The 25,332-nt window shown below is 38.7% G+C and overlaps 2 protein-coding genes across 5 annotated transcripts in view; one reads left to right on the plus strand and one right to left on the minus strand.

Moving 5' to 3' along the window:
* Window positions 1-9,123, minus strand: part of LOC137288246 (ADP-ribosylation factor GTPase-activating protein 2-like) — a 38,475-nt gene extending 29,352 nt beyond the window's left edge. For 2 of the 4 annotated variants that reach the window (XM_067820705.1, XM_067820704.1), the window contains exons 1-4: window positions 9,031-9,123; window positions 7,311-7,502; window positions 6,305-6,436; window positions 5,253-5,288 (exon numbers count right to left, since the gene is read on the minus strand). In XM_067820705.1, coding sequence (XP_067676806.1) covers window positions 5,253-5,288; window positions 6,305-6,436; window positions 7,311-7,502; window positions 9,031-9,102 — 432 coding nt within the window. In that variant the 5' untranslated portion in view covers window positions 9,103-9,123. The remainder of the gene's footprint in view (window positions 1-5,252; window positions 5,289-6,304; window positions 6,437-7,310; window positions 7,503-9,030) is intronic. The other 2 variants (XM_067820707.1, XM_067820706.1) reach the window with 1 other exon arrangement.
* Window positions 9,124-9,186: 63 nt separating this feature from the next.
* On the plus strand, window positions 9,187-23,241 carry LOC137286516 (protein AMN1 homolog). The gene is made up of 7 exons (XM_067818431.1): window positions 9,187-9,283; window positions 12,645-12,774; window positions 13,921-14,065; window positions 15,939-16,156; window positions 17,935-17,991; window positions 19,435-19,546; window positions 21,291-23,241. The coding sequence occupies exons 1-7, from the start codon at window positions 9,213-9,215 to the stop codon at window positions 21,368-21,370; spliced, it is 813 nt and encodes a 270-aa protein (XP_067674532.1). The 5' UTR covers window positions 9,187-9,212; the 3' UTR covers window positions 21,371-23,241.
* Window positions 23,242-25,332: the final 2,091 nt, after the last annotated feature.

The following is a 25,332-nucleotide window of genomic DNA, read 5'->3' on the forward strand; positions in this document are numbered from 1 at the left end:
AGGACAAAAATGTTACCAGCTTAAATTCAGAGACACTTTTTGTGTTTATATGTGTTTAACACTGCATTGTAACAATGAAACCAATTAAATTGATTAATCAATGTAATTATGTTGACATAAGCATTCAGTTTACTTTCAATGTCTATCAGTTGCTATTTGTGAAATACATTACCTCTGTGTGTTTGATGAGTGAGTTAGTTTTCGCCACAATCAGCGATACACCAGCTACATGATATATGTGGAGTGAGTGAGTGAGTGAGTGAGCGAGCGAGCGAGCATGGTTCATTTCTGCTTATAGCAATTTTCCAGTAGCATCACAGCAGAGGACAAGATTATAGGTCTTTACACACTGTACACCTTTGTGGAATCGAAACTGGTTCTTCATAATGATCAGCTAATGCTTAAACCACTCGTCTCTTTTGCCCATTATCTGTGTAAAACTGTGTTATAGTTCTTGTAACACAAGCAGTATTCATGTAAATAATATCACTGTTTTACCTCGACTCACAAACACAGGGATCTTGGGGACCCCCAACTTTTAGTTTTAAGGGTCATTGCAGACAATACGATGGTCATGTAAAATAACAGTGCAGAGGAACGTATGTTTTGATCAGTTCTTTAGAGTCTGAAATGAATCATTGATCTTGAGGATTTATGGATGAAACAATGCACAATTTGACAGCTCTGAGAGAGGCAGCCAGCGAATTGTTTTCCTGCATCACATTTATGTGTACTGGACACACACTTACGTGCAGTGTAAAAGCCTGAATATTATATGGGAACTTGTAATAATACAGACATTTTGGACTTCACACCTGTCCTTGAACATGTTTAGATAAGCATCACAAAAATATTTACTTAGGGGCAAATTCTAGACTACTGAAAACAATTGTGAAGGTAGCATGCTCAGCTGGCTGGTGATTGAGCAGGTGACATTATTTTATGCTGAATGATTCTAGTGGTTAAGGAACACATGCTATGATGCTGCCCAGCTGACACCATCAAGTTATTCCACAAATCAACATGGCATAGAATGTTATACAATAAGAATGCTTACAAAGCCTAAACCACATATGTAGAACTGTTTTTGTTTCGGGAAAATAATTAATTACAAGATACAACACATGCCTATGCTGATACAAATTATAGTGAAATGACAAATTAGTTGGGACTGAAGTGATATCTAGAAAATATGCACATTATCAAGTTTCTATCTTAATGAAACATGGTTCGGATTGCCTACATAAGCAGGAATAGTGAAGAAGCTGTTGATTGTGAAGTCCATCAGTATACTAATATTACTATTTTCATATTTATCATCACTGATCATGAAACATTTACAAACTGAGTCAACTTAACTAAAACTAAAAACAATAATGAGCGAGTATGGTTTTATGTTGATATTAGCAATATTCCAGCATCATCACAGCAAGGTACAACAGAAATGGGCTTCACACATTGCTCAAGTGAAGCATCAACCCTGGGCCTTTGGCATGACAAGTGAACGCTTTAATTTACAAGGATATCCCACCACATCCATAGTAACATGACTATACAATGTTCACAAATCTATATTAGTTATGCTGTTAGCAATATTTCTTCCAAATTTCTTCCAAGGCACACAAGGAATGGGTTTCCAAAACTGTACCCATGCACAGAATCAAACCAGGCTATTATCCGCAGGATAGAACACTTTACAACCGGGCTAGATAAGTCTCCTCACCAACATTATCTACAGATGTAGATCTACATGGGTAAAGGCTTGAGACATGTGCACATGAAGCTTGGTGTAAAATATGTTAGTCTGCAGCAATATAAATGCAGTGAGCTTGTAGCAGGATATCCTTTAGTATACCAGTACCTCATTTTATGCACACACAGTCCCAAAATAACCAAACACTATGAATTGTAACACATAGGTAATTACATATCAATACAAAACAAAACATAAGCATATTCTGAAAAAATTAAACCAACATAAAAAAAAAAACAGAAAAAGACATTTTTGGGAGTGTTGTCATGGATCACAAGAATCTGTCGAGCCATACTGACATCATCTAGAGAAAATGAATAGTTTCTTAAGACATTTTACAGAAGGTCAAGGTCACATGAGACAGCACTAAATATTAGATGATGACATTAGATTTGATCATACATGATTGTTTCAAAAGAAGTTTCTAACAATATCCCTCATCACAAATCATAGTCACATCTTCAGATACATCATGTTAATTAAATCATTTGCAAAAGTTAAAATGAAAGTCAAGGATTTGAAAATTTACTTTGACTTTCTTCAGCATGATAATCACATTAATGGCACCCTCCATCCTCTGTCTCTTCCCAAGAAGAATTTAAAAAAAGAAAAAAGAAAAAAGAAAAAAAAGTAGTTGTTGTTTTGTCCATTTCAAACATCTGATGGTATCCATCACAAGGTTTTCAAAAGGCTAGTCGCCACAACGGAATTGTGTTTACTAATCATGGAGGTGGGATTACACCTGTATCAACATGACAACAACTGTCCCATATGAGATCAACTGACAATGAATTAAGATGATGTGCACCAGCTGATCAAATAATCAGTTTATTGATCATCTGACAGGCAATCAAACTGATTATCAAAAATTCCAGTCGATAACACTGTATACAATCTTCAAGAATAGCAAGTGAGTGAGTCTAGTTTTACGCTGCATTGAGCAATATTTCAGCGATATGGCGGAAGTCTGTAAATAATCGAGTCTGGACCAGACAATCCAGTGATCAACAACATGAGCATCGATCTGCACAACTGGGAACCAATGACATGTGTCAACCAAGTCAGCGAGCCTGACCACCTGATCCTGTTAGTCACTGCTTATGGTAAGCATAATTGCCTTTTAAGGCAAGCATGGGTTGCTGAAGGCCTATTCTGCCCCGGGACCTTTACAGGTCCTATCTTTAAGAATAAGAATTGAATGGTGTATGGGCAGCCATAATACAAGAAGTATAGTCTATTTATAGCTTGCTGGAGGAGTTCCGTGAATGTGTGCGCTTCTAGAAAACATCATATTTGCAAAAAGGCTGAATTCTCGTTGAATTCACAAACAAGGTTGGAAATGGATAGCTTTATTGGTATTTGTATCATCTACTCATAGATTTTTAGCCGTTCTATTTCTGCATTGAAGTCAACGTGTAGATCTTCCCAATATTCACCCACACAAATAATGTAGGTATTGTTTAGCTGTAAACGGTGTAATCTAATTTCATATTTATAGTCAAATACTTTATAAATTTCAATAACCTTTAATCAAATTGAACAATTCGCTTGGTATGATTATTGATGCATGATAATTTTTGTCCTTAAAGCATGAAAATTGATCCCACATGAAAATAACTGTTTATAGCAAGCTGAAAAACGTTCCTTAACCTCCTCACAAAATGGATTTTACTGTATTATTGATGAATTATGTTCATCTGACTTTCAGAAGTTTAAGACAGGCATGCTATATATTTCATAAAGTCATTGAAGTTTAATGTGCTACTTTCTAGTGACCTTCTTCTGCAAAACCATGTTTCGATCTGTTTCCTTAAAGTGCTTGAATTAAGCCTTTAAACTGACTTATCACTTTTATATAATAAAATAGCCAGTCAAAAACAAAATGTCTCTGGTCATTCCTCAATATTACTGATTTCAGACAGACTCGTGTCAACTTCAAATCTTTGTTTCTGTCATCTGAGCAACTCAGAAGGGGTGAAACATGCTGAAGGTCAGACACATGATAAATGTGGACACAAAGTTTTATAACAATACAAGATGTAAACCACAAAGTGTCGATGACAATATTTCTTGATCAAAATCATGTATAATTTCAAGCTGGTTTCATTGTATCAAAGACACTTCATAACCTTCAGAATCACTGCACCCCTAAGTAAAACAGAAGAACTAAAGAATGTGAGATTATCCATGGATTATTAGGACCATTACCTGTGAAATCAATGGACTAGAGTACTAAAAATACAAAACCCCAGACCAATATAACCCCAAAATTAGGACTTCCATTCGTTGGTTTCAAATTCTTTTAGACTCACTTTGTGCAAGCACAGAGCATGTAAAAATATCACCTGGCGAACCTCCGCTTTGGTCGTATGTTAACTGTTAGTGTAAACACACTCCAAAGAAAACGAATATCAAAACAAATATAGATTTATGTCGAATGAAACCTATCTTAATTCTTTAATGAACCAAAGACTGGGAGTAGTGAAATAAATAACTTCATTTATGTCAACAAGTTCTGTATAAACACAGCTACCACCACCATCCTTCCTGTACATCCCCTTCTCACAACTAACAAAACACACATTTCTGATGCTGCTGCAACCAAAATAGGACATCAATAACTGAAAAACATAAGCAAATTGACATATTTAGTCAGCTATGAACAGTTGTCACTCGTAAATAATTATTATTTAATTATTTTGTTTTGAGTTAATTTACACTATCGGTAAACATATGACCAAAGCAGAAGTCTGCCAGTAGATACTGCATGCACACAGCGAGTCTAAAACTTATGTGAAACCAGTGAATATTTGGGCATTATGAAAGTCCATGGACTTTAGGCACGCTGAGATGTTGTGGATGATTAAGTTTCCATCACAATAGTTAGTTTGCCATGAAAAATCCCAAATTACTATGTCTAAATGTCATAATCTGGAAGAAAAAGCTGAATTAATTTGTCTTGTGTGCGCAAAACTCCTCACTGGTACTAAAAAATATCAAAAGCCCTCAAGAATATATGGAACTAAATATGCATAAATATGATACATATTTCTCTTTCAAAAAAAACCACCAGCAACATGAAGCAGGTTAGTGAATAAAACTAAATTCCTAAAAGTGAAAACCTCTGAACATAACATGAACATGTCTTTCTCCAAGAGAGTTTCAAACTGATAATTAAAAAACAAATTGGCAATTAAAACTGGTGATTAAAAAACAAACAGTATAATTGTTTAATACTTTAACTACATTGGATGTCATAAAAAAATTTCATCCGTTCACTGCAAACTTGAAAACTTATGGAAACATACCCGATAGGAATGTATATCTTTAAGGTTTAACTCATTAAGACCAAGACACACTTGTGAAGTATTTTGTCATTTGCAACATGCAATAATTGGTCTTAATGGTATCTAATAGTATTTAGATTTTGAAAGAGAAATATTAGCAAGTGAGTTTGGAACCAAGAAGGAATAAGATCAACAAAATTGAACTTAATGACCTTCTTGCAAGGGTCTCCTTTGGCTTCCAGGTGCAGCTGTTAGAAAGAAAGACAACAGACATGACATTAACGTGACATCAGCTCTAAGTCTAAGGCACATCACACACTGCATGCAACAACACTGTCTTCTATATTAGTGTGGTGGTGCTTTTTATATCAGTCACCAAAATGGATATTCCAAACCGATTTTTGATGGTATTTCTATGACATTTTGAATCTACAATGTCAATGAAGACAGGTGGGCTTATAAACTTATACAGCCTAACAGGGTTGATTATACCTTAAAATAAGTCATTAAGGTATTAGTATCTGTACCATTACACAAGGACAGTGATGTGTGGCAGGGAAGGAAACTAACCAATAATGTCTTCCCACCAAACTTATGAGGAACATATAAAAATAATATCCAAAGTATTTGAAGTTTCATAGGATAAGTACACTATTAAACGCAGGTCTGTGCTAGCAGCCTATTGCTAATTTCCATCGTTCACATCAACTTTGAGAGCAAGGATCTGGTACTGAGAAACCAAGAAACATAATCGTAATGTGACATGAACCCACAATCACTGTGAGTGAGTTTAGTTTTATGTTGCTCTCGGCAATATTCCAGCTATATGGATGCAGTCTGTAAATAATCGGGTCTGCACCAAACAATTCAGTAATCAACATCACAAGCATCGATTTGTGCAACTGGGAAACCAAAACATGGATCAACCAAGTCAGGAAGTCCGATCCTGTTAGTGACCTCTTATGATAAGCACAGCCTCCTTTTGTGGCAAGCATGGCTTCTGAAGACCTATTCTATCCTAGATCTTCACGGGCCCCAACAATCACAGGTTTCCTGCACATATAAATCACAAATCAACATATAAGCTTGGCTTGATAATTTACTTTCTTTGAACTTTAGCAATATCTGTTCTCAAAACCCAAAACTACATGAACCATACAATTCAGGGTCACAACCATTTAGAGGAAAGAGCAATACAGGTACACAGGCTGACAACACCATCAGTGTTGGGTGGTCTGACTGAAAGGCAGTGAACTCATCTCACCTTAGTACCATGCAGTCTGCATGCATGCTGGGACAGACCAAGTAGCTTCTCTTTGTACATCATCGCAGCACGACTATTATATTTCTTCTGGGCGTCTGTTGTGTCGCAACCATGTTGGCGGAAGAATGAGATCTGGAACAGGGCATGAGAGCAAGTGAGTTTTGGAAATGACAACAAACTGGAGAAGGACAATAATTTTAGTGAGCAAAAACTGTAACAAAAGAAAGCGAACACAAACCTCAAAGTAAAACTCACCATATTAAGGAGCAATTTCTTTCATGGCATATAGCAAATAACATGGACCATCTATATGCACAGACCCATGAAGATCCAGGTTAGAAATGATCTTGATCAGGTTCACTCACTTGGCTGACCTATGCCATTGTATCCAAAATGTGTACATCGACGCTCATGTTGTCAATCACTGGCTTGTCTGATCCAGACTCTCTTATTTACAGACCACCACCATATAGCTGAATACTACTGAATTCAACTAATCTCATTCACTCTTATAACCCATCTAGGGTTCTCTCTAGACATTTATATTAGGGGGTCAGGTTGACTATCCGAGCTGGGGGTGGGTGGGTGTTGGGAAGGGAGTTGTCATCTAAATTTGCGTGATTAGGGGGTTAAACAATTTACAAAGACTACTAATGTCTCTTTTTTCACGCACATGTCTCCAAGTCTGATTTCGAAAGATTTACTGAGTGTTCTTTCTTAATTATTTATTGTCCATAACACTAAACGTGTGGTTTTGATTAGTGATTCTATATCATCGGAAGTGACAGTGTTTTTTTTCAAGTGTATCTGCACACTACAATGTGTCATATACGCAGGTTTTCCACATCAAAGGAAACCCAGCACATCTACGCTTTGTACAGATGAGTGCACAGATGTTAGACTTTCTCTCTCACGGTGTCACACACAATCCTACACGCACATGTAACAGTTTGATACATCAGTCGCATCTCAACAAACAATACTCATACACAGTACATCTACTTACTGCATTTGCATTTCCTCCAACTTGCATGGCCCGAAGCTGTAGCCATGTCCAGCTGGTGTCCAGTTGTGTGGATCTGATGAATGTCACATGCACCCCAAGTGACCTGTGCACAGCTGAACAGTCGATGCACAGGAACACGCCATATGTAACACTTGCCCATGTTGGGTTGCTGTTACCGCAGTCAAAACATTGCTGGAACACAATCATATAGTTTCAGAAAATAGCAGCGGTACAGATTAAGTAGCATATCTGTGTAAATTACCCAAATATTTATGTGACAGCTCAATTCCTATTAAGCCTGACATGTAAAAGTATGCTTGAATTTTGTAAATACTCGATGGATTCAATAAACATGATTCAGGATCTGTAGTGACAGCAGTGTTCGTGTTACTGCAGAAACATGCATTTTTCCACGCAAAATAAATAATAAGACCACGATGTTTTGGACGCAGAGATTCTGATCTACATAATTTTAAAAAGTACCTTAAAACCGCAAAAGACTACATTTTAACTTCATTTCTGGACACACACGTACAAAACCTGAGTGACAGTAAGCATGCAACTTATACAGACATTTGTCAATTTTAAACAGATTCCTTCAAATTAAACCCTGCTAAGGCTACATAAAGGTGAAACTGGTGACACTATGAGTCAAATGTTCAGTACCTGTGGTAAGACCAGTTGCTGATTAACAACATTAAACTCTTTCTACATATGACACAACAGTCTTGGGTACAGAAAGGGACAATCAAATATTCTTATTTACATTTCAACAGACTGAGAATGCATAATATGTCTTGCACACGTTGAGTCACATATCATATATATCTATATTAACACAAAGACATAAATGGATGGAACAACTAACTTGACAAACCTGATATGAAAATAATCATTAGGTTACTCAATGTTAGTGGGAATTTAGGCAAGTATACTGAGATGTTTCCTGAAGCACCAATAATCATGTTGAGTGTCTGTGTGTCACTTTTAAAACAGATAGAAATTCTCAATAGAGACCCGCAGCCTGTTACTGGATATAAATGGATTTACCATATGAACCAGTGAACCATATTGTACTTTGTAGTGTACACCTTATCTTGCAGAGTATATCCATTTACCTCAAGTCCACGTAGGTGCTATCTACTTGCTTCCCATACACATGAAAATAATGTTTACATCCAATGTCTGTTACTTCCTCGTGCAACCACAGGCAGCATCAGTGCCTTGTAATGATGTAGGATATGTAAGAACATTCTTCATTAAGGCACATCTGCAGCACTACAGAATGCATTTAACAAGACTCAAAGATGCTGACAGACAGTACTTAGCTATAAGATGGTGTAGTTTCTCAATTTGTGTTCAAAATGTGTATGTTCGGATACAGATTCATATACCAAATTAATATGGTCTACGTTTCGAACGTAAACACGTCTTGAACCCAGGTTGACTCTTAACGCTGGCTACACCGTAATTAGGTATCGCGGGTTATTTCAGTGTACGGACTACATCAATATCATAGACGTCAAGAGAATATAACGTAATCGGAATTCAAGCAAAGAGAAACATTAGAGAAAATGCGACTGTCACGTCATTTCCACTCGCGTGGAAGCTCAAACACATGTAAGCTGAAAAGTCAGTATTCTGATGATTCGAAGACGGTAAAATACACTGTTCATCACGTATCTAGGTTTTACATGTTCAATTCTGTAAGTATACTTACTTTGTTGGTCGGAATTGACCTTAAACGCTTGAAAATAGCATTTATGTCGGCTTTACTAGGCTGTTCTGCCATTTTGATGACGTTCCCTTTCAACTCACGTGACCGGATACTTCTACACAGCAGAAAATATGCTTCGTTTGTTGATTGGCTGAAAACGCTTCCTGGTTGCAATCGTAAACAACATGGCGTCTGAGAACCCGAGTGCGTTCACTGACAGCGTGATGTTTTCAACTGTCCCGTCTTTACTTGACACGTAAGAAATCATAGTTCTCTGAGTGATCAGTACTGTATTCGCTACCGATTTTACTCATGGGTAGCATAGTTGTTAGCTGGCTGTTATATCTTGTCAAGGTCAATGTGGACAGTTTTGAAACTCTCGAGTCATCACTTTGGTAAGAGTTACATCCGTACCCTAACACCCCAAACAAAAGCCAAAATTACAAACTGACATGCATACCTCTTTCCATATCTTTTTCGGGGACGTGACTCAGATGAGCTGGATCTGCCCCGTTAAGAAGATGCCTGTGACAAATGTACCGCCTATAACATTCAGAAGTTGCGTATGGCAGTTTTACCGTAAATAAATGTGAAACACCACTTGTATAATGTATGCACATAATATTAGTAATATTTCATTGTTTATTATCGGAACATCGGTTTTCGGATGTCACATATTATCCAACATTTTACTCATGCTTCCTGTCTGCCATATCTGGTATTGTGCTGTTCATCATAACCAGAGACCATGTAATAGATTATATATGGTCTCATAGTCTGATATAATGAGAGACTTGCCGCTAACACTTTATGTGAAAAACAGTGATGAGAGAATTTAATTTCAGAGAGTTTCATTTTTATGCAGCTAAATGTACTAGTCGTAGAATTATATTCAGGCAATATCATGGTAGGTAACACCGTAAAAACTCTCCACACACTGTGCCCACATGGGACAAAAGGGCACTTTAACCACTAGGCTACACGCACTCTTCTTTTCATTTAGTTAGTAAATAACATTATTAACAAATTCTCACAAATGAAAGCATGTTTAGATAGAATGAAAACTGGAAACTGTTAATTTTTACCAAGGAAGTTGATCCTATACTGTTTTCATGCATAATAGAATATGGCGAAAGTGTGAGGTATAGTGCATTCATGCATTAGCTAATGCCGTGACCAATGAAGATCTGTGTTAGAATTTGTCTTCAGCAACCCATGATTGTCATAAGAGGTAAGAAAATTACTCTGTATTTCAAATACAAAATCCCCCCTCTGATTTGTCTATAAAAACATTTTTTAAGAAAATACAAATACATGTATATCTATACATGTAGAATGTTTTAAAGAATTCTAGTAAATTGGGTTAAGTATTATCTGAGTAAGTATTCCCAGAAATTGCATATTTCCATGTTAAATCTAAAGATTTTCATAAGGAAGGCATACCCCCCAGTTAATAGGGACATGTGGCCCCTCTCATGCTCACCCCCAGCTCACACCTTCAGAGCTCAGGAATTGCTGCTTTTAGCTTTCATTTGATTCAGGGTTGGCATCTCTTGGCAACTAACGGTATCGAATGGTCAGCCTTGCTGTCTTGGTTGTCACACGTCAAATTTTTAATCAGTGCTAACATTGTTGAGCAATGGAATATCTGTTCACTAATTTTCCCCAGTGCTAGGGGAAAAAGTGGTTTCAACAGCTTTGCTGCACTGCACTCATATAGTCATAAGGCATGTGCAGTGAATAGGTTCACAGAGATTGAAACAGTATGCCTATCTGGAGTACGAGGTCATGAGCAATATTCTAATCCTGGTTGTGTGCACAAACAAGTAAATTATCTGCTCATTACATAAAAAAAAAATGTTTATCGTCATAAGCAGACTTTGTCACTGAGAAAACTCAGTGTCTGGTTTATTGACACCTGTATGTCTGCCTGCCTGTCTACTAATGACAATACACAATGCACAACTTCAATCATTGACTACATGCATTTTGAAATTAACACCTATCAGGCTTATAAGCCATAAACCAAGAGCCAGCAAAGCGTATCGGCAAATAAACCAGTGGCCAGTGAAAAGGCTTCTTCACGCGTAAGTGCACACCAACCCGCTCTGACTGGGTTCGGTATCACAGCTGCTTCGTTTCAAGGAGGTAAACCCAAGTACAAAATATTGCACTTCTGATGTGCGATTACACGTTTATATTTTATAATTTTGTTTATTTGTTTTTTTAATTAGCAATGCATTTTATGTATCATGAAGAAGTGATAACTGTGTTTTGATTATGATTGATTTTTTGGTTGCATGTGACCTTTAAGCCATGTTATTCTGAATCAGTCACGTACATTTGTATTTGGATCCATATAAATGGAGTATATTATCTGGAGATAACAGATGTGCACATAAAATCACTTGATCTTTGCCGACCAGCTCTTCATATGAGAGCTCTTATTATAAGCCCTGTACGTCACATGACAGCAAAAGTTCAGACACACTAAAATTCAAAATTCTAAATTGATGATTTGGTGTTTGATATAATTTTGATATGACATGACTGTCACTGGATGATGGATTTATCATACAATTTTAGTCTCTTGGACCAGGAAATTATTGTGCAATTTTGTATTTGTTTATCATGAAATTATTTAACAATTCTGGTCTTTTAGAAACATTTCCATATTTATTCGTACCAAATGTTGATATCTTTTGAAAATATATAGTGGATTCTACATGGAAGCCATTATTAGACAATAATGTGGTAACAATCAGGAATGTAATGTCAGTATGCCACACCCCAAAGACATGCCATCAACCATGAAACATGACCACCAAATCCATTTAGAGACTTCTCTCAGCCAACAAAAGCTGCTTTGGGACAGTTCTGACCCAGAATTCCTACAGGGATCACTGCTTGGGGTTTTCTTTGTTTGACAGTAGGAACTGTTATATACATAATTGTTTCACTACACTGCACTGCACCGCACCACTCTACTACATTGCAATACAGTGAGTGAGTGACTGAGTGAGTTTAGTTTTACGCCGCACTCAGCAATATTCCAGCTATATGGCGGCGGTCTGTAAATAATCGAGTCTGGACCAGACAATCCAGTGATCAACAACATGAGCATCGAACTGCGCAATTGGGAACCGATGACATGTGTCAACCAAGTCAAAGAGCCTGACCACCCGATCCTGTTAGTCGCCTCTTACGACAAGCTGAGTCGCCTTTTATGGCAAGCATGGGTTGCTGAAGGCCTATTCTACCCCGGGACCTTCACGGGTCACATTGCAATACAATTTACAATAATAAAGTATTACGTTTCATCAATGACATGACATCACACCACATCACGTCACATCACATCACATTACAACCGTGCCACACCACACCACACCACATCACGTCACATCACATCACATTACAACCGTGCCACACCACACCACACCACACCACACCACACCACACCACACCACACCACACCACACCACACCACACCACACCACACCACACCACACCACACCACACCACACCACACCACACCACACCTGAGTCATTAATTGCCAACAGGTACCATTTGCCATGGATTGTGTCAAGGCTTTTTGTCTGCTCCTGTGTTTCAGGTCAGTGAAGGTTGTGGTATTGAATCTCACCAGTGGAAACGACCTTGAACGTCTCCCTCTTCATATCAAAGACAAATGTCTGACTCTGATGTGCAAGCGAGGGATCATATCAGACTCCAACATTACTGCAGTAAGGAAATGTTCACCCATCACTTTTAATAGTCAGTTTGGTTTTATGCAATAGCTATATTCAAACATTTTATTGGTGGGTTCACCAAAAGTGGGTTTCATACACTGTGCCCATGTTCCCAGTGTGTTAGCATTTTGGCCTGGAACTACAGAAAATAAGTCTGTCTGTCTGTCTGTCTGTCTGTCTGTCTGTCTGTCCGGTGACAAGTCAGTTTTCATTTCGGGCACTTAAATAATGGCAGCTTACTTGTTCATGGGCCACTAGATAATTTCCACTTATGGTTTCAAACTGCAAATGAAGTTGCATTTCAATTCATATCTGCTCATAATGTAGCAATTAAACTTAACATTACTAATAAAGTAGAGTTAATTTTCTTTGAAATTTATCACTCTTTGATGAATAGTCGAGTAAACATTAACATCAAACATTGTGCCAAAAGAGTCAGGGCCAGTGGAAAATTAGTCAGGACTTTCTTGAAGTCACTTGCCCTGTGGCAAGTAGCTTTTAAAATAAATTTGAACCTCTGAGGCTTCCCAAATGCCACTATGAAAACATTCAATGATGATCTGAAGATCCTGGTTGGATTGGGTCTTTAGCAAGCCATGCTTGTTATAAAAGGTGTCTAATGGTCTCAAGTGGTCAGACTCGCTAAGTGGGCTTAGCACACTGTGTCAGTGGGTAATCGAACACAGGCACTCTGACTGACAGGTGAACGTTTTATCCCGTATGGTAACCAAACGCACTCTGTTGTGTAGAGAATTCAGTACCAGTGTTGAGCTGTACTGCATGAGTGAGCACTGTCTCCATCTTCCTGAATGTTCCATTAGCTATTGTCATTATATTATGAACTTATTCAATGATGGAGTTTTGTCAGTTTAAGCCTACATTTCATTTACAGCACCAATACTGAGAGCCATGTAAAACCACAACAGCAAACTTATTCTTGGATCTCTCAATCTTGATGATAATTGCTGTCTTAATCCAGTGGCATTGTTGGACCCTGATGTCCCAATACCTATGAAAGGATGATATCCTAAGAGCTATTACGCATTAAAAAAAATCAGTCTAACAAAGTAGTTACAGTACAGTATTCTTACAGAACACACTCATTCTACAAAATGTTTGATATGATTATTATTTGCACAGGTTCTTCATAACAGGTTGCAGAAGCTGGACCTAAGTGAATCAGAAGTCACAGATGCTGGTCTGGCAAAGCTGTCCAAGTGTCCTCAGCTCAAGAAGATAGATCTCAACTCTATCAAGGAATCAAGAACAGCTGTCACGACACAAGGTGACAGAACTGAAGCTTCAGTCACAATTACTTGTGGATGACTTCTGAATCTAGAATCTCCATTAGTGGTTGGTCATTAATCTGCCCACTTGTTCCAAGTCAAATTCTGATTGGTCATGTTCGCTCATCTTATGGTTAGTAATGTTCAAGCTTTAATGTAGAATGCTAGGAGCATGGTAGAGACTGAAAAGTCTTTGCCACAGACTGGTAACACAAGCTGATGTCTTCAACGCTCTCACTGCCAAGTGGGGTGGTAGCGTAGCCTAGTGGTTAAAGCATTGGCTCGTCACACTAGCGCCCCGGGTTTGATTCCCCACATGGGCACAATGTGTAAAGCCCATTTCTGGTGTCACCTCCAATGATATTACTGGAATATTGCTAATAGCGGTGGAAAATTAGAATCACTCTCTCAAACTGTTTCAAAATTGAAGACTTCACTCTAATGTTTTGAACTTGAGAAAAAGCATCTGCAGAAACGGTTTCCATTGTGGTTTGTTTATACTTTCACCAAGTGCTGGTGCCAATCTATTTTTCTTATTTATAATAGTTTAAAGGTTATGCAAATACAATTAAGTGAACAGTAAACCAATCTAAGTAAACTTAGTCCTAGTGTATTTTGTTACACTCCACCACTGAGTGTAACTAACCCTAGTAGAAGGTCGCGTCAGATAACCTTTGAGCGACCTATGACTGTCCAATCAATAGAGAGATGGTTAAATAGATTTAACCAATCAGGCAAGGGCTACTACTTAGGGATCGGAGGGACTTACAAAATATTCAAGTCACTGACACAGATCTCTCCACAAACAAAACTCCGCATATAACACAGTTATTTGACCTGCAGTATATAAGCTGCTGGGTTTCTGTTACCATTAGCAAAAATTTCTGGAGGATGACATCTTTGGATGTTGTCAAAAACACTATTTTCAGCGTCTGTTTACTCACAGTTGTCATCACCCAGAAGCAATCATACATGATATAGCATTTGGAATTGTTCGGGTGCAAAGTTCAAAAGGTACGTGCAAATGTCCACTTTTGCGACTTGGTAAGCTGTGTTCTGATTGGTCAATCTCAAAGGTTACTGACGTGACCTCCCATAAGGTTTTGTTAGACTCAGTAGTGAAGCGTAACGAAAAGTACTGAGGACAAGTTAACTTAGACTGCCAGTAAACACTCTCAATACGATTTATGTATAATAACATATAGGTCTGTGTACTGGCAAGTAAATTGTATTGCAATATATTGTGATTCAGGTAGCCATATTGAGATATCTTACGGTTAAAATTTGCTGTGATTCATTTCAGGATCCGATAACAGCAATCTCAAAACGAGGTTGCATAGTTAAGGAGTCTATTTCCTTTTTAATACAATTTATAGTATTACAGTATGCCATTTTGTCATTGAAATTTGTTGTGAATGGCAGTCAGTGTACATTTTGATGTAAACCATAAAGATAATCACAGAAACTTCATATGTTCTATACCCAGTGTACCAGTTCTCAGAAATGCTACTTCAATACGTGTTGTTTGAAAAGTGTATTGCGATGTACCCGTATACTGGTAATACCGTGCAGTCCTGATAATATAAGAAAATACAAATGCTATTAGACGTGACTGCATTGTGAAAATTACCGATCATATCATATTGGTTCATCGATATGTGTACCGGAGTATATTGTATAGTGAAGCTTGAATTGCATTATACTAGTTAACTGGTATTATTGCCCACTCCTATTTATCAGCATCAAAAACATTCATTTTTATTTTGAATGATCCCAAAGCATCGGGTATGTAACTTCTTTTGTATGTGAATATATTACATTAATGAATAACTATCATTTATCCAGAGTTTGGTTAAAACTTGTTATCTGCAGGCATCACAGCCCTGTCCCAGTTCTGTCGCCAACTCCAAGTGGTGTATGTGCGTCGTTGCATTAACCTTACGGACGATGCTATCATTGCACTGTCTCAGAACTGTCCTCAACTGAGGGACCTCAACATTGGTGGCTGTCCTAACATAACAGACCGGACACTTACAGCTCTCGGACAGTATTCACATTTTCTGAAATCGCTCAACTTTTCCAGAGCCAATGTGAGTGTTATAGCTAAGAAAAATGACATATACAGTGGAAGCTGTCAAAATCAGCATCTGTCTTATCCAGCAAATTGTTGACACTGGCATAAAATATTAGTCCCATCCGTGGCTTGTACATTTATCATCAGCTCTACAATACAATTCATTGTCTGCTTCTTCAGTCCCAGTGAGTGCCGGTTTAGACAGCTACCACTGTAATGAGTTGGTTGGTCAGTTTGTTCTTCAAATCTGCACTTTGCAATGTTCCTGCTTCTTGACAGCAGTCTGTAAATAATAGTCTGGACCAGACAATCCAGTGATCAACAGCAAGAGTAAAGATCATGTTAGTTGCCTCTTGTGACAAGTATGGGTCGCTGAAGACCATCTTATGCCATGGCAACCCTGCTTCATGGTGTTTGTGAAGGTAGAACCTGAGCATTTTAGCCTGGGTATTGTCGAAATCCTCCATGTTACCATTTTGGCGCCACTGTCCATGCTGTGTCTGCAGTGATATTGTGAAGAATATGAGGTTGCATGGGCCAAGGTAGATAACTAGGTTGTGCAGGACCATGGACCTTCAATGTGTTTTGTATCATCTCTCCATTCCAGTACTGTCTGGGGCAGTCAGGTGGTTTAGTGGTAAAAGAGTAGGCTCATCGCATCAAAGACCTGGGTTCAATTCCCCACATGGGTACAATGTTTGAAGCCCATCTCTGGTGTTCAATTCTCCACATGGGTACGATGTGTGAAGCCCATTTCTGCTGTCCCTCGCTGTGATATTGCTCTAGTGTTGCTAGAAGCAGCATTAAACCATACACATTCTCGTACTGTCTGTTAGATTACGGTAGGGAACCTAAAGTACTGTGCATCAGGGAAATATAGAATGATTGTATATATTTTGAAATGATCATTTTCTTTCTCTTTCTAGAACATCTTTTTGCCATGTTTCACTTTATTTGCTATAGATGTTAGTACTAAAATGAGGAAGGTTAGCTACACAAGTTAGATGAGCTTCAGAGCTGTAACATGCAGTCCTGTGCCAAGCACTCAGGTCACACATCAGTCAGTTTCATGAGAGTTCTTGGATGGGTGATCATGTTTGGCTGCTTGACTCCTGTGAATTTCTAAGCCTTCAAAACTTCCTCACAATGAAACAGATATAACATGGTCTCACTATAGGCTAGTGACATACATGTAGTTCCATATTGTCTCTGTTTGTCCAGGAGACGGGGCAGTGGGGTAGCCTAGTGGTTAAAGCGTTCCATCGTCACACCGGAGACCCGGGTTCGATTCCCCACATGGGTAAAATGTGATAAGCCCATTTCTGGTGTCCCCCGCCATGATATTGCTGGAATATTGCTAAAAGCGGCGTAAAACTAAACTCACTCACTAACTCGCTCACCCAGGAGTAAACGGATGTTAACTCTGTAGGACTGCAAAGGCAGGTTGGGTGGTAGAGCATACTGATCCTGTGACCTGCGTCTAGATTTTAAAGCTCTCATGGAGCTAAGATAGTGAGTGCCATATACTAACATTAACTTACAACTATCTTAGCTGTGAGAGAGCTTCAAAACTAATGACAGGGTACCAATGTTAGCACTTTGAGCATGCACCTTAGCCTAGATTTTTTAAGCTCTCTTAGAGCTAAGATAGTCGTAAGTTAATATTGAGGTATGGCATTTACGACTGTCTTAGCTCTAAGAGAGCTTCGAAAATCTTGGCCCTTGTGTATAGAAGTTAGCATAATAACAGTTGTTATGGATGTGGTTTATTGTTACTAGTTTTGTTCTATACAGATAACAGATGATGGTGTCTTCAATCTTGTGAATGGAACCTGTGCCAAAACATTGAAGGTAATCCAGCTGCAGTTTTGAAGGAAAACAATATGCTGATTCAGTTGTCTACCTGATAACATCCTTTTTATGATTCCGTACAGTTTATCTTGTAATAAATGATTTATATTTGATGAATAGGTTTCATTTATTTTTCATTCGCCTGTGCAAATGTTATTTGTGCCACAAGATAATTGGTAAGATCCTTGGTACAGTAGAGGATGCTGATTAAGATTACATGTATAGCCACCAACAGTTTATGAAACACAAGAATCCAAGGTCATAATTTTGTACTTTGATGTGTGTAATATCAATATCACTGGTTTGTCTAGTTAATTAAACAACGAAGAAAGATGCAAATGCATATATTTCATTTATGTTTTCCTTAAGAGGTTTTTTTTTGTTAGCTGTTCAATTCTGTACTCAGCATCTTTCCTGCTATATGACGATGGTCTATAAATAATTGAGTTTGGACCAGATAATCCAGAGATCAACAGCATAAGCATTGATCTGCACAACTGGGATGGAGTGACTCAACTATGTCAGTGAGCCTGACCAACCGATCCTGTTAGTTGCCTCTTATGACAAGCAAGGGTTACTGAAGACCGGTTCTAACCCCGATCTTCATTGAGTTTCCATGAAAGGAAAAATAATACATGTACAACATCTGACAGGATTATTTTGATTTTTTAATGATGCCTGTGTTTGTCAGTAAAAGGCATTTTATATTAAAAAAACAAAGCTATTTTATTGTGTCTTGTATGAAACCGTTAAACTTTGCTTGAACCATAAACACAAAGTGGATTTGTCTTAGGTAGGGTTTCAGGGCATAGATTTTCGAAGCTCTCTTAGTTCTACGATAGTCAAAAATGCCATGCACTAACATTGACTTACGACTATCTTAGCGCTAAGAGAGCTTCAAGAATCTACGTTAAGTATTGCTGCAATGTGTTTATTGCCAAGCTTTGATTAAGTTTTTCATGTGAAGTAGTGTTAGAAATTGGAAGCCAAAGTCACCATATATCGATTATCAGAGGACTTGTGGTGAACGATGATTGATTATTATGAAAATATATACATTTTTTATGTAATCCCCAATTTTAAGGCTTTTCCCCCATTTTTTTTCAAATCAATTTTAATTTAATTATTCTGTTTTTTATACCACAAATATTTATCAGTATATCTCATTACTTTCACAATAGATGTAAAAGTTATACATGGTCAGGTTACCATAATATTTACCATAGTGATGAATGCGAAACTATGCATACGATATACATAGCTTTACGCTGTTGAGCAAATGTTTGTTTGTGACTATTAGTCAGATGTAACAGTCAGTTTACTTTATTCAAAGTTAAAACAGCAAAATTCCAGTTAATCGAAAACAATAAGTACTTCGAATCTTTCTTTCTATCGATTTTAGATCCTTGGAACACCACCAATGTGAGGTGTTGTCAATTTCAGGAAATCCACATGGATCACTGCAAGCACCTGACAGATGAGGCTGTGGAGGCTGTCACTCAGTTTTGTCCTCAAATCAACATCCTGCTATTCCATGGCTGTCCTCTCATCACTGGTACACATTTCAGGGCTTGCTATTAAGGCCACAACCTGTCATCATTTGAAAAAATCTTCTGTTTTCTAAAGTAGTGATAAAAATGGAATCTATTCTGACTTTTTCCCCAAAAATTTTGTTCACTAGAGTAATGATGGATGCTGTGAAGTTTTGAGGGGTTTTTTTGCATTAGAAATTTTGTTTGAAATGGATGTCAGTGGCTAATGCCAGCTTTTGTATTTGCCAGAGCTGATTTTTCACAGCTGGGAAGTTTGTAACAGAATTTTTTGTTGCTAATAGTTGGGTAGCCTAATGGTGAAACCATTCATTCATCACACCAAAGACTCGGGTTCGATTCCCCACATGGGTACAATGTGTGAAGCCCATTTTTGGTGTCTCCTGCCGTGATATTGCTGGAATATTGCTGAAGGTGGCATAAAACTAAACTCACTCACTCTTCTGATGAATTGGTGTCATTGCAGGTACCTGTAATTGATACATCACATTCTTCTTTCCAACCAAGTTTACAAACCTCTGGTGATGTCACGCCACTATACTGCCTATCACATTATATGTCATAAATCCAACAGAACTCTGTCATCCCAGGGATTATTATTCAAACTCTGGGATTGTAACATAAACCTCCCTTGCCTTGAATTAATACTTGTTTTGAAGATTGATAGAACTTTGTCTCGCTGTCAATGAATGCAATCATAAAATATCACATTATTGAAAACTTAAAATCAAAATCGCCGATACCAGGTTTTGAACCTGCAACCCTTCACTTACTAGCTTGGCGGTTTTATCCACTGGGCTATGAAGGTCAGCTTTCAAGAATGAAATTGTCAGCATGGACTGTGTGTCCTCACAAGATGGGTAGTGTGGGCAGCGCACATGCGGGGCATGAGTAGTGTGTACAGAGCATATGCATTGTGCTCGCAAGGAAAGGAATTGGCTGCCAGTCTCATCACAGTTGATTTCAACAGTAATCAATACCAAATACTGAAATTATATATCAAGTATATCTTGAGTCATTTTGTAAGTTTGATAAAAAAGATTAACTCTTTTACAACCCTTACACTTGGGATAAACACTGGCTGTTTCCCCCGTGTTTATCACTCGGGTTATGGGATTTTAAATCTCCCTCTGGCATGTCCACCGAAATGTCAATCAGCCTGTATCTCTGCTGAAGGAGCTTTTAAATTGTGTGTTTAGTTTTGCTACAAATAATAAACATCCTGTCTAGCAGCAGGGCTGTGGAGAATTTTACTGTTACACTGCCATACCTTGGCCCCATTTCACACAGCTCTCGTAATCCTAAGATCTCATAACTTTTATGGTAGCATTCCTGCCTGTTACCTGTGGTATTATAGTTGTAGCGCTACAAGAGCTTTATAAAATGGGGCCCTGTGTATGGTGCTGCTGACCCAGTTTTAAATAATATGGAATAGCATGAAAAAACAATTGAGCAAGGTTTTCTTTGCCCATAGAGTGGCGTCTGGAAGTCAGAAGTGATGTTATGGTTTAATGTTCAGCATGTTTTTGGAGTGGTTTTACTGAGTTCCCAACAAGGGCCTCAGTTCAATGTTGAACAGCTCTGCATGTACCACAGTCAGCCATGTTTTATGGATCACGTATTACAGTCAGGTTGGAATGGCTGAGTCACTTGATTCTGTGCAGTTGCTTTTCTTAGGAATGAAAGGATCCTCTGATTATATGTTTGAGTCACAGATTGATGTTATAGGATTATTGGGTTTTTTTGCAGAACAAGCCAGAATGGCCCTTGAAGAACTTGCAGTTGGGAGGACGTCACAGATGAAGCATGTTACATGGACAATATACTGACTGCTGTCAACAGCTCTTGATGTTCCTTAACAATAGACTGACAGCAGCTCCTGATGTTGGCCACTGTTAACAACAGAATGTCAGGAGCTCCTGATGTTGTCACTGTTAACAACAGAATGTCAACAGCTCCTGATGTTGTCACTGTTAACTGCAGACTGTCAGCTGCTGCTGATGGTACTTAGCAACAGTCTGTCAGCAGCTCCTATTGTTGGCCACTGTTAACAACAGACTGTCAGCAGCTCCTGATGTTGTCACTGTTAACAGCAGAATGTCAGCAGCTCCAGATGTTGGCCACTGTTAACAGCAGACTGTCAGCAGCTCCAGATGTTGGCCACTGTTAACAGCAGACTGTCAGCAGCTCCAGATGTTGGCCACTGTTAACAGCAGACTGTCAGCAGCTCCAGATGTTGGCCACTGTTAACAGCAGACTGTCAACAGCTCCTGATGTTGGCCACTGTTAACAGCAGACTGTCAACAGCTCCTGATGTTGGCCACTGTTAACAGCAGACTGTCAGCAGCTCCAGATGTTGGCCACTGTTAACAGCAGACTGTCAACAGCTCCTGATGTTGGCCACTGTTAACAGCAGACTGTCAACAGCTCCTGATGTTGGCCACTGTTAACAACAGACTGTCAGCAGCTCCAGATGTTGGCCACTGTTAACAGCAGACTGTCAACAGCTCCTGATGTTGGTCACTGTTAACAGCAGACTGTCAGCAGCTCCAGATGTTGGCCACTGTTAACAGCAGACTGTCAGCAGCTCCTGATGTTGGCCACTGTTAACAGCAGACTGTCAGCAGCTCCAGATGTTGGCCACTGTTAACAGCAGACTGTCAGCAGCTCCAGATGTTGGTCACTGTTAACACCAGACTGTCAACAGCTCCTGATGTTGGCCACTGTTAACAGCAGACTGTCAACAGCTCCTGATGTTGGCCACTGTTAACAACAGACTGTCAGCAGCTCCAGATGTTGGCCACTGTTAACAGCAGACTGTCAACAGCTCCAGATGTTGGCCACTGTTAACAGCAGACTGTCAGCAGCTCCAGATGTTGGCCACTGTTAACAGCAGACTGTCAACAGCTCCTGATGTTGGCCACTGTTAACAGCAGACTGTCAACAGCTCCTGATGTTGGCCACTGTTAACAACAGACTGTCAGCAGCTCCAGATGTTGGCCACTGTTAACAGCAGACTGTCAACAGCTCCAGATGTTGGCCACTGTTAACAGCAGACTGTCAACAGCTCCAGATGTTGGCCACTGTTAACAGCAGACTGTCAACAGCTCCTGATGTTGGCCACTGTTAACAGCAGACTGTCAACAGCTCCTGATGTTGGCCACTGTTAACAGCAGACTGTCAGCAGCTCCAGATGTTGGCCACTGTTAACAGCAGACTGTCAACAGCTCCTGATGTTGGTCACTGTTAACAGCAGACTGTCAGCAGCTCCAGATGTTGGCCACTGTTAACAGCAGACTGTCAGTAGGTCTTGATGTACATAACAATAGCCTGTCAACAGCTCCTTGCAGCTAAATGACAGCTTGATGAGATTTCAAACTATTGAACATTCAGAAATCTGCCTGTTTGCAATTTATCAGTTCCAGATTTTTACAAATAATTTGCATTAAATTATTAGTTTCTACATTTTAATATTTTTATACGAGTTACTGCCCAGTTGTAAGTTGACTTTGTGTAATTATTATTTGCATATGAGTGTTCTGAAAATATGTTCAGCAGCAAATCTTCCAGTTAAGGTCATCATCCAACTTAGTGTTTATTGTATGACTGTTGTAATTTGTACAAAAAAATTTGAAAACATTATGGTTCACTTGGAACTCACATATATTATATTTTCATGTACTAAAAATTACTCTCTTGAGGTTAGTGCTTTTTGTTTTTTAAACAATCAAAACAATCATACAGGCACAAGACATATGGATTTTGAATAATGATATTCTTGATAAATGAGAGCCGCTGATGAGGTGGCCCAGCAGTTATTACATGCGGTCATCATGCCAAAGGACCAGGTTTGATTCCATATATGGTTGCAATATGTGAAGCCCATTTCTGGTGTTTACTACTGTGATATTGCTGGAATATTGCTAAAAGCAGCAGAAAACTCACTAGCTGATAAATGAAGGGGTAGCAGCAGAGCAGCCAAGTGTTTAAAGTGTTTGTTAGTCGTGGGTTTGATTCCCCACACAGGTACAATTTGTGCAGTAAATTCCTGGTTTTGACGGACATGATGTTTGTGGAAGAGCTGAAAACCATACTTACTCATCTATGAAGAAAAGGTGTTTTCCTTAGGCATTTTTTGGTGCACTGCCCTTATTGTTTTGGTGCACTGCCCTTATTGTTTTGGTGCACTGCCCTTATTGTTTTGGTGCACTGCCCTTATTGTTTTGGTGCACTGCCCAGTGATTATTTAATTTTGAAGTTATGTGAAGCACCATAACTGTGCTCTTTGAGCCTTTAAGAATCATATGCATGCAATAATTTGATATAATACTTGGTAAGCCATCATTCGTGATTTATTTTTAGGAATTGGGGTGCCCTTCTTAAAATACTGTCACCCTGCTTTTTTTGGATCTGGAAAGCACTAAAAGGCATGTACCAGACTTGATTCTTCAAACAACACACCATTGCACCATCACATGATTCTTCAATCCTATCATTTCACATCACATGAATCCTCAGACAACACATCACTGCACCACCAGATGATTCTTCAAACAACACATCATTGCACATCAAATTACTTTTTAAACACCACATCATTGCACAATCACATGATTCTTCAAACAACACATCTTTGCACATCCCATGATTCCTCAAACAACACATCATTACAGTTTGTCCGAACACTGGAATATACATTACTTCTTATTGATGGAATAGAGACGGGAACCATATTATGCCTTCTATGGTTGGTGGAACTGAATGACAATCGAAATGCACATCTGAATCACTGTCAGTTGCTTCTATTTACTTGGAAAATTATCATATCATCAGAATTGTCTTTCGCAACCCATACTTGTCGTAAGAGGGATCAAGCTCCCTGACTTTTTGACATGCCATCATATCCCAGTTGCGTAGATCGATGTTAATGATCATGTGATTGTCTGGTCTTTTTTTGCTTACATAGACTGCCAACATATAGCTGGAATATTGGAGTGTAGTGTTCAACAACAAACCAACATGGAATTAAGGACATGATCTGAATATCAAGTTTTTCAATCTGCCACTGGTCTGACAAATGTGTTTCATTCAGTTTACTTGTCTGATGACACAGTACTGGACAGTTGTGTTTACTGCATTGTTTTCACTGTTAATAATAGGGAGGCCAGACTTGTTCCTCCAAAGTTGAAAGACCAGTTGATCCAGGACCAGCTGACCTTGTTTCTACTGATAAAGTCCTGATTCAAGACACTGCATATGGCAGGAGAGTGGAAGATTGATTGGACAAACCCTGTCAGCAGCATCTCAAAAGGCATTATATACATTTTAGTATACTTTACTTTACTTTACTGTCGCCCATTGCAGAGAGCACAGGGTGTCATTACAGACAACCTCTTTAGCTTTGCTGCATCTGTTGCAGTAAAGACTTTGGAATAAAGAATTTGTATATCCATAAAGGTTTCCTCTTCAAGAGCACAGGACACAAAACAGTTGAATTTTAGCAAGCTTGGTGGTAGAGTCTTTGGATGGGTAATCATGTCTGGCAGTTTGACTCATGAGTTTCAGTTCTGCCCAACAACATAGCTTTGAGCAGACACTTTGTATAGGTAATGCTGATTCATGGAGAAGCATGTACAATGTTAATGCCCCCACCCCCCCCCCCCCCTTAAAATCGGTTCCCAGTTGCACAGACTGATGCTCATGCTGTTGATCATTGGATTGTCTGGTCCAGACTCAAATATTTACAGACCGCCACCATACAGCTGGAATATTGCTGAGTGCAGCATAAAAC

This window comes from Haliotis asinina, chromosome 6, assembly GCF_037392515.1.
Source record: "Haliotis asinina isolate JCU_RB_2024 chromosome 6, JCU_Hal_asi_v2, whole genome shotgun sequence".
NCBI lineage: Eukaryota > Metazoa > Mollusca > Gastropoda > Lepetellida > Haliotidae > Haliotis > Haliotis asinina.

What these genes read in the sequence shown, in the direction of transcription:
- LOC137286516 (XM_067818431.1), top strand. Translation starts at nt 9,213, where the DNA reads ATGGCGTCTGAGAACCCGAGTGCGTTCACTGACAGCGTGATGTTTTCA. An exon ending in TCAACTTTTCCAGAGCCAAT is followed by an intron (nt 16,157 to 17,934) that starts GTGAGTGTTATA and finishes TGTTCTATACAG; the next exon opens with ATAACAGATGATGGTGTCTT. An exon ending in CCTGTGCCAAAACATTGAAG is followed by an intron (nt 17,992 to 19,434) that starts GTAATCCAGCTG and finishes TGTCAATTTCAG; the next exon opens with GAAATCCACATGGATCACTG.